Below are 15,941 nucleotides of genomic sequence, written 5' to 3'. Positions count from 1 at the left end.
GAGTAGGTCGGTCATTACGGTAGGTTATGTAGTTGGGAATGTGGAAGGATTTGTGTGGTTTGAGCCAGGTTTCTCCTAGGAGTGCTATGTCGACATGAAGTTGTTTTAGTATTACACATAGTTCAGTGTGTTGGCGCTTTACACTTTCGGCATTCCAGTAAAGGACTCTCAATTGTCTGGGAAGAATTTTTCTGTTGAGATTATTAGGCATTGTTAAACCATAGGAAGATAGCTTCAAGTAATATTTGTTTCTTATCATTGATGGTAGGGGCAGCTACTAGCTTTTGGAGGGTGGTTTTAATTAGGGAGATAATATCCTTTAGTGCTGGGTCAGCAAGTAGCTTGAAGAGTTCTAGGAACTCAGAAGAAGAAGTGGAGGTGATATGAGACGGTGCTTCCCTTGTTGGTAAGGGGGCCGTAGAGGTTTGTGGAAGAGCAGGGAAATCGAAGGGAGATAGAGTACTGGGGGTAGGTTGAGGGGGGGGGGGGTGTTTCTGTACCAGAAGTAGCATTCGCAAGAGTGATGTTTGGTCTGAGACGAGCGGGAGGAGGACCAGCAATTTACAGGTTGCCACTGTGGACAAAGTTAACTTATAGGATACAGGCCTACATGCTATAGCCGGTGTAAAAATAGAACGTTCTATATTGCTGTTCACAATGAATTAATGATCGATCGCTTTATGTGGAACAGTACATGACCCTGTCGCGATACTGTGTGCCGGTGGCTCAGTCAGACCGTAGTGAGGGTGAATGTGGTTGATGCTGGCCACACTCTTGTCACTGGGAGGTGTGGTGCCGATATCTCGACAGCAGTCGCTCTTGTTGGCTGTTTCCGTATCGCAGTATTGAGGATACATCAAGAGTGGAGACCACGAGTGAAGTCAGTGTCGGTTTGTCGGGTGTCAACAACGATGCTCCATACTGAACCATTTGACAAACAGTACAACAGCCGTAGGGTGTCTCGGTCTACTCCACGTCATCGTAAACAATGCCTCGCGTGGGCCCAAAGAAGGCGTCATTGGAACAGGGCTGCTTGGAGTGATGAGTCTCGTTTTCTGTCGTACGAGCTGGCCTGCCCTGTCTGTACTATGGCCGTGAATTGTGGTGTTATGGACTGGGCAGTATTCTCGCGGAATGTCCTACTACCATTCGCCATCGTACCATACGCAGACTACAGGAACCTGTTAGCCGACAGTATGTCTAGGCACTCTATCCCTACATCGGTGCAATACTCCAACAGGACAATGCACAGCGTCTCGGAGCGCAGGCCATTGATGACTGGTTGGAGGAACATGATAAACAATTCACTCTTCAGCAAAGGCCATCAACTTTTCCCGACTGTAACAACATGGAACATGTCTGCAATATGCTGGAACGCACTGCACTGTGTGTGAACTATACGAGTTGCTGCTATAGACATAAACGATGTGCTTGAATTTGCGGGCTCTGTCCCTCGAAGTTCACAAGCCGTGATCGCCAACAAAGGGAGACAAACCCATTATTATGTAGGCGTTCCTAATACAGTGATCAACGAGCTAGAAAGAGGACTATAGAGTGGCTATTGGACCGCCATATTTGAATCTACTTGAAAGCCACGTCCGCCATATTGTAAGCGACCAAATCGAGTGGGCTTATGATGAAGCAAGTACAGAGGCTGCGGGAATAAATACCGTTTCACAGTTTTCTTTATTAGGGAAGTACTCAAAGATGCGCAATGTCTGTTTAAAAGGACATTAAAAAATACAAGATACAGGCTACGTACTTACATATTGTATAAAGAAAGAAAATTAGCGCATTTCCACTAGTCCGAATTACAAAACAAATCACAAGACATTGCCAAAAATTTAGACCCACTTACAGGGAATGAAAATATAGAACAGAAAACCTTGAGCAAAGCAATACAACATCGAGAAATAATTCATATAACTTTAATAATAATAATAATAATAATAATAATAATAATGATAATAATAATAATAATAATAATAATAATAATAATAATAATAATAAATCCTGATATCTTTCCATTTACCTGGAATTGGCATTTTGTATGGATTTAGCCTAATTTTATGACCGGATGCCCTTCCTGACGACGCCAACCCTAGGTGGAGTGATGTATTTACTATTGCGTGCTTCTGTAGTGGTTTGTAGAATGTTCTGTTGTGTGTAGATGAAGAAGGTTATCCAGTCCCGGATCCAGAGGAATTAACTGTCGACTACCCAGTTAAAATGCTCAACCCGGTCGAATCTGGTGCCCTCTGAACCAAAGGCCAGCATGCTGATCATTCAGCCAAGAAGCCGGACACTAAACAACTTGGGAGGTTAGATCCTGGCTCAGTACGATAGTATTTAGGTGCTCAAATCCCTCAGAACTCCTGCGGGACAACATTCCGGCACCTCGGCTTATCCGAAAAAGTAGTTAGTAGGGCGTAAAACTAATAATAATTTACGAAAAATAAGTATTCTAGAGCCGTGGGATACAAGGTTTGAAGTGAACAATGGTGTAATAAAGTATCCCTTAATAATAATAATAATAATAATAATAATAATAATAATAATAATAAAATAAGAACAAGAATTTGTAGGATAAAGAATTTGAAATAATTGCTAAAAAAGAGAACAGTTCTTCTTGTGATAATGATCTTAAATCACATAAGTTAACTTTCCTGAATAATTCACTTCGATTATCTTTGGAAGAAGATTATGGTAACGACGATTTTTTATTTGCCTTATGTAGCACCCACTCAGACACGCCTTATAGCTACGATGGGATAGGAAAAGGCTAGGACTGCGAAGGAAGTGTCAGTGGCATTAAGGCACAGCAGCCCCCGTATTTGCCTGATGTGAAAATGGGAACCACGGAAAACTAGCTATCAGTGCTGTCGGCAGTGGGATTAGAACTCACTATATCCCGAATGCAAGCTAAGAGCTATATACCGCGAACCACGTAGCCAACTCGCTCAGTAGTAGTGGTGATGTAGGACTGAAAGTCCTCATATTACTCCGTATCGTTGGCAAAGGGGATGAGGTGACTAGGAAATTCTAAATATTGTAGGTGTGGCGTTGGACAGCAGGCGTCTTGTAACATCGTAGTTCACTTTATATTTATTTTCAAAATGCTGGAGAAATGTGCTCTGTAGGATACAATGTAATAATAAATAGTGGTATTGGTTTTTCGTCCTACCGACTACTTAGTACGGTTTTCGGAGAAGCTGAAGTGCCGGAGATTTGCCCCGGTGGAGTTCCCTTACGGGCCGGTAAATCTACTGACACAAAGGTAACCTATCTGAGCACCTTCAAATACCAAATACAAGAAAATAAAAGTAGGCCTAATGTACACGTGCTGGATTGTGCTACACAGGCAACGTAATTCTGCTAATCGCCCAAAACTGTGTACTTTAGTAAAAAAAGAATCTTATCTAAAATATGATATTTATTCTTCGTGTTTTCTCTACAATTTATGCAATTGCATGCCACACACGTAGAGAGCATATTTTCTTCGATCTAATCTATTAGAAGTATCGCACCGTATGCGGAGAAATTATATGAATGGCGCTTAAACTATGGAGTCGCTATTTCGCCTTGGCACCACCCAGAGCACTGTAGCAGCCATGTTAGCCACTCTATAGTCCTCTTTCTAGCTCGTTGACAGTGATCGTTCAGTTTACAATTCTCGTCGCTGCTATCTATGATCATTCATCAGATGTGTAATACAGATATATTTCTGCAAGTTTATACAATATCTCGATTATTTTAAGTAAACTGTTCATCCCAAAAGTTTGACTTATAGACTAGTTTATGATATAATGTTAGATGGACGACTAATGATATTACTACATGTTTATTAACAGAGTTGCCACAAAGTGAAGACAGGAATGCTGAACGTCCATTTAATACCGAGTTCACATTTAGATTTGGGCTGGCTGAAGACAGTGGACCAATATTTCTGGGGCAGTAAGTACGACAGCATTGGTTTAGACTTTGAAGAAAAATCTACCCTGAAACTTAAAATCTTCTCTTTATTTTTCAGCTAAGTCGTGGATACACAAAGTTGGGGTGCAGTATATTTACGACTCCCTAGTTAACGAACTAAGGAAGGATCCTAGTAGGAGGTAAGAGACATTTGTGTTTAACTAGCAAATGTACGCGTGCTTCGCTGCGGTATTCTACATTGTATACGTATATCGAGCTAATTTACTACACATGCAGTGAATAAGGTTGTTTTAAATTCCATGTCTCTTAGCGTTATCGAAGAAACAGCATATCAAGGTGCACATAAGCTGCCTCTGTGGATGAGTGGTAGAGTGTCGGCCTCAGGATCCCAAGATAGCGGGTTCAAGCCCGGCAGAGGTAGTCGGATTTTTGAAGGACGGGAAAAAGTCCATTCGTTACTCCATGTCGTACGATGTTGGCATATAAAAGATCTCTGGTGAAACATTTGGTGTTTACCCGAAAAAATTCATTAAATCTCAGCCACAAAGAGAGTTTCGGTTTTCTCGGTCTGCCATCTAGTGGGCCTAGAGTAAAATGGAACGTCGAAATTGACGAGCAGACAGCCAGATAGCGTCAAATCGAAATGTCTGCACACGGTAGCTGAGGCCATACGATTATTATTATTTATGGTCCACATACGTTGTTTCCAATATAAAGTGCGAGTTGAGGAGTTGTGATGATAACGGCAGGTCAACTTGCCTACTGCCATTCACAATCGAGATGGGAATTTTCACTATAATGTCACAATCGATTTCGGGAGTTTCGTTGCAATGGCAGGCCCCATTTCCTACTTCCAGACTGATAAGACTTGAGGATGTTTTATTACAATGGGAGGCATTTTCTCTACTGCCAGTCAAAACGGAGTTGTACTGCTATCATTATAATCACAGGTTCCTTTTTCTAATTCCAGTCAGCTTACTGCCAGTCACACCGAGTTGGTGAGTTTCCATTATAATAGCAGACCACTATGCTTAACATCAGTCACATTTTAGATGGGTAAATTTGTTTATTATGGCAGACACCCTTTCCTACTTCCAAGTACAATCAGGTAAAAGTAGTCTCGAAAAAATAATTCTATGCTCCCTAACCTACACAGGAGTTGGAGGACACCATTCCAACTGCCAGTCAAAGTCAATGTGGGTAGTACTGATTACAATAACAGGCGCCCTCCTACTGCCAGTCCTTAACGATCTGTAATGTATTAATAACAATGGCACACACACCCTTTGTAGATCACTACAAATCGACTTGAATGAATACTTACAGATCGACATAAGAAAGTGTATGCATGTTTATCTCCATAAAATACAGTAGAAGTGCTGGAAAACGGCACATCATATCGACAACCGGATAGTACGATAAGACGCCACATTTAGCAGTCTAAATGGCTGGTCCTATGATATTTCCTCGTATCTCATTTATTTATGGGTAAGATTGAGTAAAAACTTTGAATAGGGTGAAATATGGGTAAGGATTTTTCACAGTGCATTACTTTTAGGATTCTCATGTGACAGTTACAAACATAGAAATCGGCTCCCATATAGCTACTGGGTGGGCCAATGTTCGTGCAGAATTTGATGATCCTATCTTTATTATAAGTGATTCAAACCATCAAATATATGTGTAAAAAGTGCAAAGTGTACGTGCAATCCAGAAATAGAGCCAAATTTGAGGTATACGGGATAAAGATACGACAAAATGTCATAGGACCAAAGTTATAGATCAGTCAAAATTGAACTGAGATTGTGCCATCCGTTTTGCGATACGACGTACCGTTTAGCCACAAAATACCTTGAAATGAAGAAGGTCTGAGCCGTCATTAAAATTGCCTCCATATTTCGATATTTTTCTGGGGTAAAAATGAAAAATTTAAACATCGCATAATTTTTCCCTCAGTTACAGGCTAAAAGCTAGAAGTTAGCCAAATTTCAATTTTCTAGCTAGTCTGGCCGATTTGACGGCATCTTGATTTGAGGGAGGGGTTAAAAATGAGGTTTTTTTGGGAACTCTTAAGCCCATGAAACCTATAGGTGATCGTTTAGGATAAATATATCCGACTGCGTTCTTATGCTGAGCCCCAAATTTGAGACTCCGAGCGTGGCCCCTAAGGGTATTTTGAGAATGTTCTATTTTTCTCGGGATCCTGAAGTCATCAGCTTCTCTGGTACCAAGTTTCAAGTTTCTAAGATGCCTAGAAGTGCCTCATTAATTCAAGTTTATTTTCATTATTTTACCCTAATTTATATATATACAGTACAGTATATATAGATCGTTCCAAACCGACTTCAGTTTATTAATATAGATTATATTTCACCCAATTCCCGAGGGGTTCTTGGGGCATCTTGCCCCCACAGTGTTTTTCCAGATAGTAGGTTACATTTGTATGCCACCCACCACAAAGGGGGTCAAACTTGTACTTTAAAAATATCCGGAGTGTCACCATTAATCTCAGCAACCCTGAAAAGTATGGATTCTACATTATTTGCGATTATTTTCATGTATCACTCACCCCTCGCCTCCCACTCCAAAGGGGGCTGAAGTTGGACTTTAAAAAATTCCGTAGCGACACTATTCATCTCAGCGACCCCTATAAATATGGATTCGACATTATTTTCAATTATTTTGATATACCACACCCCCTTGCCCCTACCCCAAAGGGGCTGAACTTGGACCTAAAGAAATTCCAGAGTGTCACAATTTTTATATGTCACCCACCTTGCCCGCCCCCCCCCGCCCCTAAGGGTACTTGGAGTGTCTTACCCCCACGCGGCTTGTCTCCTGATACTAAGTCGTAAGTGTACCAAATTTGGTGTAAATCGCTCTAGAGGTTTAGGAGGAGATGTAATACATACACACACAAGCATACAATATATGTACATATATACTGCAGATAAAGAGATACTTTTCCGTATTACTTTCATGTTGTGAAATACCCAGCAAGTGGCCGTGCGCTGCTTCTATGCCATTCGGGGGAGGTGTGAATTCAAATCCCACTGTCCTGAGATTGTTTTTCTGTGGTTTCCGATTTTCATTTCCAGACAAATCCCGGGACAGATACTATTGATATGCAAAAGCCAATTCCTTCCAACTCATTATCCATTCACTGTCATTCAATTCATCTTAATTAGTTCCTCGAGTGAGCTGGTGGTGGTGGTGGTGGTATATATATCGTATGGCTTTACAAGTACACAAAATATCTAATGTCAAATAGAAATGTCCAAATTTGACAACCAGTCCCGGGCACTCAGAGTCACTGGATGTAGGAGCGTCAGATCACTGTTAATTGCTCCTTAACAATGTGTTCCATCGTCTGCTCCTCCGCTCCACAGTCAACACATGAACGGAAACCCCCCTTCTTCAAAATGTAACCACATCCCCCTTGACCCGTTCTAATTCGGCTCAGCTTCGACCACGCTTAACGCGGCAGTTAAAATCATTCAGCCTCCTTTGTTAGATCTTGAATCAAGTGAGCGTTGTTGGGTGGATTTTCATGCCAGCGTTGTCGAAACTCGAAGGTTATGTCGAAAGAACTGATACTTTTAAAATCAGTCCACGGTAGTTTGCTTTATTTCAAACGAGTTGTTGGTGGATCTTGTAGGGCATCGTACAAGGGAGAGTTCTTATGAGAAGAGATCTTCTTGAGCAAGTTTACCTTAGCTGCTTTCCTCCTTAGATCTTGCCGGGCAACCACTGAATGGGAGTAGATCTGACGGTACCAGTGATAACTCTCTTGGCTTCATTAAACTGCACATCAATCTTTGTTGTGTGAACGTCTTTTTACTATACAGGAGCAGAGTATTACAAGAGCGAGTACAGCAGAGCGTAGGGTATTGGCGTCCGAAACCCACCTACTTCCGGCAATCTTGCGGAGTAGATTCACTCTGGAACCAAATTTCTTAGATAACGTGATGCACTGCTCTTTGAATGTCAAGGGCCGATCCAGAGTGATTCCTAGATATTTTGGATTGTGGTTATGCGGTACGTCGGTTCCGTCGAAAGTCACATGTAGCTTTCTTTCGGATTCTTTATTGTTTGTATGGAATGCAGTAACCTCAGATTTATTTGGGTTAGGCTGAAGTGTCCATTTATGGAAGTAGTCACTCAATTTCTTCAGATCACTTGTGAAGACATTCTCACAGTGCATAAGACCTTTAATCTGGAACACTAACTCTAGGTCGTCTGCATACTAGATATTCAGTGAGTCCGTGTCTGACATATCGTGGATATTTACGTTAAACAGAATGGGGGCCAGAACTGATCCTTGAGGTAGGCCATTATTTAGAGTCCTCCATCCGCTAGATTGTCCATTCTGAAAGACCTTAAAGCGTCTGTCAGAGAGCACGTTGTTCACTAGAACCGCCAGCTTTTGACAAGGAATGATTTCAATAAACTTCAACATCAAGCCATCCCTCCACACCGTGTCATAAGCTGCTGTTAGGTCCTCCAAAACTACACCTGGTCGGAGACCTCGTTGAAATCCAGATTCAACTAGAGTTGTCAATGTTAAAACCTGGTGGCAACAGCTCCGATGTTTCCTAAAGCCACCTTGTTCAACAGGGATGATTTGTGGTGGTGATTATTGTTTTAAGAGGAAGTACAACTGCGCAAATATTCTCCATTAACACTAACCAGAAGGAAAAATTGAAGGGGTCCGACACTTCGAAACATGAAGGTATCGGCAAAAGAAATAGTAGAGTTACCAAGGGCGTGAAGAAGACGGGCACCTTAGACCTTGTGAACCTAATACCAACGGATTTAAATAGAACCAGAGTTGACCCATAGAGGTCGGATAGAATAGATGCAAGTGAGGAGCCTGCGGAAAGTAACTGGAAGCAATACCAGCACTTAGCTACAGGCCCACGCATACAAGTTAAGAGACCGTAGGGCCCCGTCTGAAGCAATGTATTGACTAAACTTTTCATTCCTGGCACAAAAAGTGAGTGGAAAGTTGTCAGTGTCAACTTACACTTGAATCCCGCGACGGGAGGATGGGAAAGGTAACAGCCGTGGCTTTATCAAAAATCAAAAAAATCCCTTTATTTCCAAACGAGGTGTCTACCTCGGTGGCAAATGGTACACTAAAATACATTATTGTCAAGCACTAGATTTTAAATTAACAAGAGAAGAAGAAAATTTTCCTAGAATACAATATTATACAATTTACGCTAACAATTTTTTCTATTAAACACACACCTCATTGTTAACAAAATTCTACTTATAATATCTCCTGTACTTACAAACATAGTCAACTCATACACAGTATGTGGAATTACTTGAAATAATACTATACAACTGGTAAAAGATTAAAATTTACATTGCATTTATTTATATTTACTTTTTACCCATTATGGAACCTAAGTAGCATAACGACCTGCTGCGTCTTAACCAGAGCCCCTTTTGCTACCACCTTTCAGAGTTCCTGAAGGGCCTTCACAGCTACCGTAGTGGTTCCAGGGTCCTCGAAGTCCCCACTGTACCCCTACAGGCAGTCCCCTAATTCGGCTGTTCAAACTCCATAGACTAGGGGATGGAATTAATTTAATCACACACATTTTTTATTTTCAATAACCAGCACTGGTCGAATACCCTCTAATATTTCATTTAATTTTTCTGTTTCTGTTTATTCTCTTCTTGAATATCAGTACAGATTTTGGAAAAGGATCAAACACTACCCCTGGTAAACTGCTCCACTTTTTCACGCCCTTCCCAATGAATGAAAATTTACCCCAATCGCTTCTGCTAAAATTCCTTCTAATTTTATACTTATGGTAATTCTGCGGATATAATTATTTTCCAACTGAAGCCTCTCACCGATATCTCCCCATGCTTCTTCTCCTGTATAGGCTCTATATAATCCTACAAGTCTAGTTTTCTCCCTTCTCTTACTTAAAGTTTCCCACCCAAGTTCCTATAACATTTCTGTTACACTACTTTTCCTCCGGAAATTCCCTGTTACAAATCTTGCTGCTTTCCTCTGCACACTATCTATTTCTTTTATTAGGTATTCTTGGTGAGGATCCCAAACACTGTTTGTATATTCCAATAATGGTCGAACCATACTTAAGTAACTTTTTTCTTTTAATTCTTGGTTGCATCCTTTAAGTAGCCTCATTATGACATGTAACGATCTGTATGCTTTCCCAACAATGTCATCAACATGACCCTTCCAGTGCAAATTACTTTCAAATCTCACACCTAAGTGTTTGCACTTGCCATCTTTTGGGATAACTACCCCATCCAAAGTATATTCAAATTCAGTTTTAATGCTCCTGTTTGTAAATGTTGTAACAGATGATTTGCCTCCATTAACCTTCATATTATTTTCTTCAGCCTATTGTTGGAGACTCTCAAGGTCCCTTTGTAATTCTGAACAATCCTCATTGTTATTTATTTCCCTATAAACAATTATGTCACCTGCATACAATATTATTTTTGATGTTATATTGTTCCCTAAATCATTTGCGTATATTAAAAAAGTCACGGACCGATTATACTACCCTGTGCAATTCCCTCCAGACTTTCTATTCCTGTGATATATTATGTCCTCCTTTGACTTTCTGAACCCTTGAATTTAGAAATGTTCTTATCCAACGTATAACCCTTACGTCCAATTCTATTCCCTCCAATTTCTTTAATAATAGTCCATGTTTCACTCTATCAAAGGCTTTCGAAAGATCTATGGCTATGCAATCTAACTGGCCTCCTGAATCCAACTGATCTGATATGTCCTGCTGAAATCCCACCAGTTGTATCTCAGAAGAAAATTTCTTTCTAAATCCATACTGGCTCCCCATGAGCCAATTTTTATCATCACATATCCCTCTGATGTACTTTGCTATTAAACTTTCCAGTATTTTACAAACTATACTGGTCAAGCTGATTGGTCTGTAGTTCTCTGGTTCCCTTCCATCACCCTTTCCTTTATAAATTGGTATTATTATAGATTCCTTCCATTCTTTTGGTATTACATTATTATTTATGACATAGTAAAAGAGAAATTTTAAATAAGACACTATGTACTACCTCATTGTCTTTAATACCTCCCCAGTAATTTGATCACTTCCTGCTGCTTTTCCTTGCTGAAGCAGTTGGATTTCTCTGAAAATATCTTCATTTGTGAATGACAAGCTTCTTGTTTCCCTATGTGTCTCTCCCTCTCTATCTTCTGTTGCGGTTTCCAACTCCTGACAATCTTCTACTGAATCTCTGAATTCCCTACTAAATAGATTTCCTTTCTCAGTATGAATAGTGTTCACCCCCTTCTCCCACCATTGTAGGAATTTGGATTCCTTTTCCTTTTTGATTTCTAATATATGAATACAGCTTTTCCTATTTCCCTTTGTGGTCATTACCTTCTTGAAGTATGCCATTCATATAATTCTCTTTGGCTTCCCTTTTCACTCTATTCAGTTTGCTCATTAACTGTTTTCTAGTTTCTCTATTCTCCCTACCCTCTTCTCTCCTTCCCAGATGACTCCTTTAAATTTAGCACCGAGTGTATCCACATTATTCCCTTCACTGTCCGGCTGCATGGCAAAATGGTTAGCGTGCTGGCCTTTGGTTACAGGGGTCCCGGGTTCGATTCCCGGCAGGGTCGGGAATTTTAACCATCAATGGTTAATTTCGCTGGCACCGGGGCTGGGTGTATGTGTCTTCATCATCATTCTATCCCCATCACGATGCGCAGGTCACCCACGGGTGTCAAATCAGAAGACCTGCATCTGGCGAGCCGAACATGTCCTCGGACACTCCCGGCACTAAAAGCCATACGCCATTTCATTTCATTTCTCCCTTCACTTATCCAACAACTGAATTGTGATTTAAGGTAAGTCCCAAATTCATCAACTTTAGTTTTCCTGTATAATTTCTTTTGTCTTGTGTGACCCTCTTATTAAGCATTTTTGGTACGAGTCCTACATCCATTATTACAGCCTTATGGTCACCTATTACTTCAATTACCTCAGTTTTATCAACAATTTCCTATGGTTTAACCAAGAACACATCTAGCAAGTTATTGAGACGAGTCAGTTCTTGTACTACTTGTGTAAATCCTCCCTCCTTTCAAATTAACTTATTTGCGAGTTTCTGTTCATGGCCTTCACTTGCAGTTCCATTCCATTCAACTTCAGGCAAGTTTAGATATACCCCAATTATTATCATATCATTATTATTGTATTTATGAGTATAATCTATTATTTTCTGAAATATTTCCATGTCTCTTTCCTCTCTTCCAGACCTATACGTTCCTATAATTCCCACCTCCTTCATATTATCACAAACTAATTTTATCCCTAATATTTCATCCCTTTCATCAGTAAACCATTCATGTGAACAGTAAGTTTCCTTCACCAGAGTAAACAACCCCCTTCCCATTTTATCTCCTCAGTCTCTACGATAGAATGTATACCCTTCTGGAAATATTTCTGTATTACCCACCGCTTCTCTCAACCACGATTCCTATCACCACATCAGTCTCATAGGATTCCATCAATGTACCGAATTTTAATTGTTTATTTACTACTCTCTGGCAGTTTACCAAGAGCTATCTCAGACACCCTTCCTCCCTAAAACTTGACAGTTGCAGTTGGGTAACATTTGACTCTTGGAACCCAGATCCTTGTACTGTACCGGGAAATGATTGTGGGGTTTGAGCATGGGAAGGATCTCAGGTAGTGTTCGGTGTTTTTTGGAGCAGGTACAGAGACGGATAGTATCGCAGGGCGAATAATAGATGGTATTTCTTTTTTCTATAAAATTTATAAATAATAGCCACAGATATATCACCCTGCAATTGCAACTCAACTTTGTAGTTAATATTTGCCAAAATGAAGAAGAAAACATTTATGTTATGATTTTCTTGGCGTCTGTTCGCTTGAGAATTTCAAAAATAATTATTGTTCTTCTATAGATCATGAATAGCCTACAGCCTTTCTAATTTTAAATGCAAACACACACAAATATTGCTTAGCACCTTGGAAATTGTCAGTTCATCATTTAAAGTGCTGACCTACATTCTTTCTAAATGTTGAAACACAGAATAAACACACACTTGTCATGGAAAGTTTGATAAATTAAATATTTGAACTCTTGCAGTATGTCTTTCAGTTTGTTTAAATTGAAAAAATGAAACGAATAAAGCACTTCAATTAATTAATGACTTAGAAATGAATTTACAGCAAAATATGAATTTTTAACTGACAATGAAATTATGAATTAACATCCACACGCAGCACTTGTAAGAACACTCTACTGAACAAAGTGCTTACTAAAAAGTCAGTCAGTTGTGATTACTCACTCAGATTACTAGAAGATCTGCTTACTAATGTTGGAGTTGAGCTGTACGGTGTCCGGAACATTCCGCGGAGTGCGGACGAAGACTCGAACTCAGCACCGGCGATGTTCAGTGAAGATATCACGTCAATCTCCCTCGTAGACGTCAAGAAACCATGTAAATCCTTCGTTGGAAGCGACGTTTAATGTAGCAGGATCTCGTAGCACTTTTGCCAAGATTTCCGTCGTTCTTGGAAGTAATGTCGGAACACGGAAAGTTCAATTGGCACTACTGAAAATATTACGGATGTTAATATCACACACCGTCGTAATGCACAGTTCTATTTTCACACTGAGTTTACGGCGTTAAATTAACATTCACAGTCCATGCTGCAGAAAACAGTTTTTATATACACAGTTCATAAGCACTTGAAAACGTGATCTATCACAGTCTCTGAACAAATATTATTAACAGAGTAAGGCGGTTTTATGGTTGTATTCACACCACACTAGTCCGTACTATTTAATATTATTAAACATGTCCTTACTATTCACTGGATTTCTCACCGTAGTGACCGAAAGATCGAGAAAGTGCACAATGAAAATAGTTAATCTTTGCCCTGTTCTGGGACGAATATCGAGTAAATACAGTCTCGCACAGCTCATTGTAAGGGAGATTTGTCTTAGAAGTGGTTTTAAATTACGATTTCAGTTTAACACACGCACTGATTTATGATATTAGCAGAGTTTAGAATTATGTGGAACTAGTACAGATCATTGTGTCGTATTTTAGTCAGTGAAATATTAGACACTTCAATTATTACTTCCTATTATAACTTCACCTTTATAATAAATTTGCAAGTATTATATCACACTAATTCACCTTGAAAAACGTCTAGAATCTTACAGTCGTCGCGGCGCGGCGGAAACTTCACGTACGGTAGGACGTCCTTTTACTATTACAACAGCGTTTGAGTACGGCCACTATTATGTCCTCGCGAATCACGACGGAGCATACTTTCCACACACACTGTGCACACATAACTCTGTACACGGGACTGCACTGGCTATGGCCTTGGCCCAGTGGCCTATATACACGCGTCAGGCGGGCAGCGCTTGGAATCAGGTGATAAGGGGCGAGTGATTCTCCCAAATTTTAAATTGTCATATCTCGGAAACCACTGGACGGATTGATTACAAATTTGCAGGGTTTTACTTCCAGAATATTAGCTATAATTCAGTGTTGGTCTCGGGTTAATCTGTCCAGGCGTTAAAAAGTTCTTAAAAATACAATCGAGTAACTTCGGTAGGGGAAGTAAGCTGCAAGCGGCGGTGACGTCACTCGACCTTGCTTGACTTGCTTCCTCGCTCGTGGAGTGCAGTAGGTACGAGAACATTGTCTCACACAGCTGTTCACGTATCGGAACTGAATTGTATGCTAGAAAATAAAATTTGTAATTTATATGTGCCAGGGCCTATGCCTTCCTGGTACAGTACATAAATCTTGATTTAAGGATCTGGGTTTTCTGTCAAGTTTCCCTGTATGAGCCAGTGTAGTGGTATGGGTTTTTCTTAAGTGCAGATTAGTTTGCAAATCTCTGTTGATAATTGTAGCAATTTGTCTACAGAGAGTTGCTTTTCCATTACCATTCAGATGTAACCCATGCCTAGTGAACAATTACCTGCCAAGACCTAAAGTATCTATTACATAGACATTTCTAAAACTCTTACATAATCCCATGACTTTTATATTTACATCATGTACAGCTTTGTTCACACACGAGTCCTCTAAAAGGTCATACCTGGGTGGCACATTGACCACAATTATTTTTGAGTCAGGTAGTTTGGAAATCTTACCTTAAGGTACAGACTGGCGTGAAAATGGTAAATGACGGAAAATCATCCTCAGGGCTGACAAAAGTGCGATTCGAAGCCTCTGTATCCCGAATGTAAGCTCACACCTGTGCGACCCCCACCTCGCGGTCTCCTTGTCCTGTCACTCCTCAGTTGTTCTGATCGGATCCCGTTCCAACACTGGATTCAGAACTGAATTCCTTGGACAGGCCAGATATCGAGCCAGGGACCTCCGGATAAGAGAGAGAGAGATACACATATGCGGCTGGCAATGGTGTGACCTCAACATACGTAATGTTATTTTCAGACATACACTAGTTTATCTTCCTTGTTCCTTATTATAACGTTTTTGACGATCGCTATCGTTCTCCAGAGCTGGTGAGCTCTAGTGATCCCAGGGACTTCTCTCGCTCGCTAGGTGTCTTTGTAATTGTGGCTCCAGAATTTATCTGTAATAATGTGTTTCGAGCTCAATTGTATTATATGGAAAAGTGGATATATTTTTCAGATTCACGCTATCAGAAGTGGGCTACTTCTGGATGTGGTGGAAGGAGCTGACGACGTCAAGAAGGGACCAGATCAAGGATCTTGTGAACGCAGGTCGACTGGAGTTCGTGAACGGAGGATGGAGCATGAACGACGAGGCAACGACCACTTACCAGGCTGTCATCGATCAGTACACCTGGGGTTTCAAGTACGTACAGGAACAAGGGATTGCTGTCCTTGTCACTCAAGCAACCTTGGCTTGAGGTTTCTTGAAACGGACAGCGTCGTAACTGTAATTTTACTGGCTTATGACTGAAAATTTATTTTAATATAGAACT

At 40.4% G+C, this 15,941-nt stretch overlaps 1 protein-coding gene across 1 annotated transcript in view; it reads left to right on the top strand.

The window, feature by feature from the left end:
* LOC136878949 (lysosomal alpha-mannosidase) overlaps positions 1 to 15,941 on the top strand; it is a 344,628-nt gene that overhangs the window by 13,930 nt on the left and 314,757 nt on the right. The window contains exons 3-5 of the mRNA XM_067152580.2: positions 3,852 to 3,954; positions 4,031 to 4,112; positions 15,626 to 15,811. Of these exons, the coding sequence (XP_067008681.2) occupies positions 3,852 to 3,954; positions 4,031 to 4,112; positions 15,626 to 15,811 (371 nt within the window). The remainder of the gene's footprint in view (positions 1 to 3,851; positions 3,955 to 4,030; positions 4,113 to 15,625; positions 15,812 to 15,941) is intronic.

This window comes from Anabrus simplex, chromosome 8 (assembly GCF_040414725.1).
Source record: "Anabrus simplex isolate iqAnaSimp1 chromosome 8, ASM4041472v1, whole genome shotgun sequence".
Classification (NCBI taxonomy): Eukaryota; Metazoa; Arthropoda; class Insecta; order Orthoptera; family Tettigoniidae; genus Anabrus; species Anabrus simplex.
Note: the sequence above shows the minus strand (reverse complement) of the source record. Positions and strands in the feature narration are given on the sequence as shown.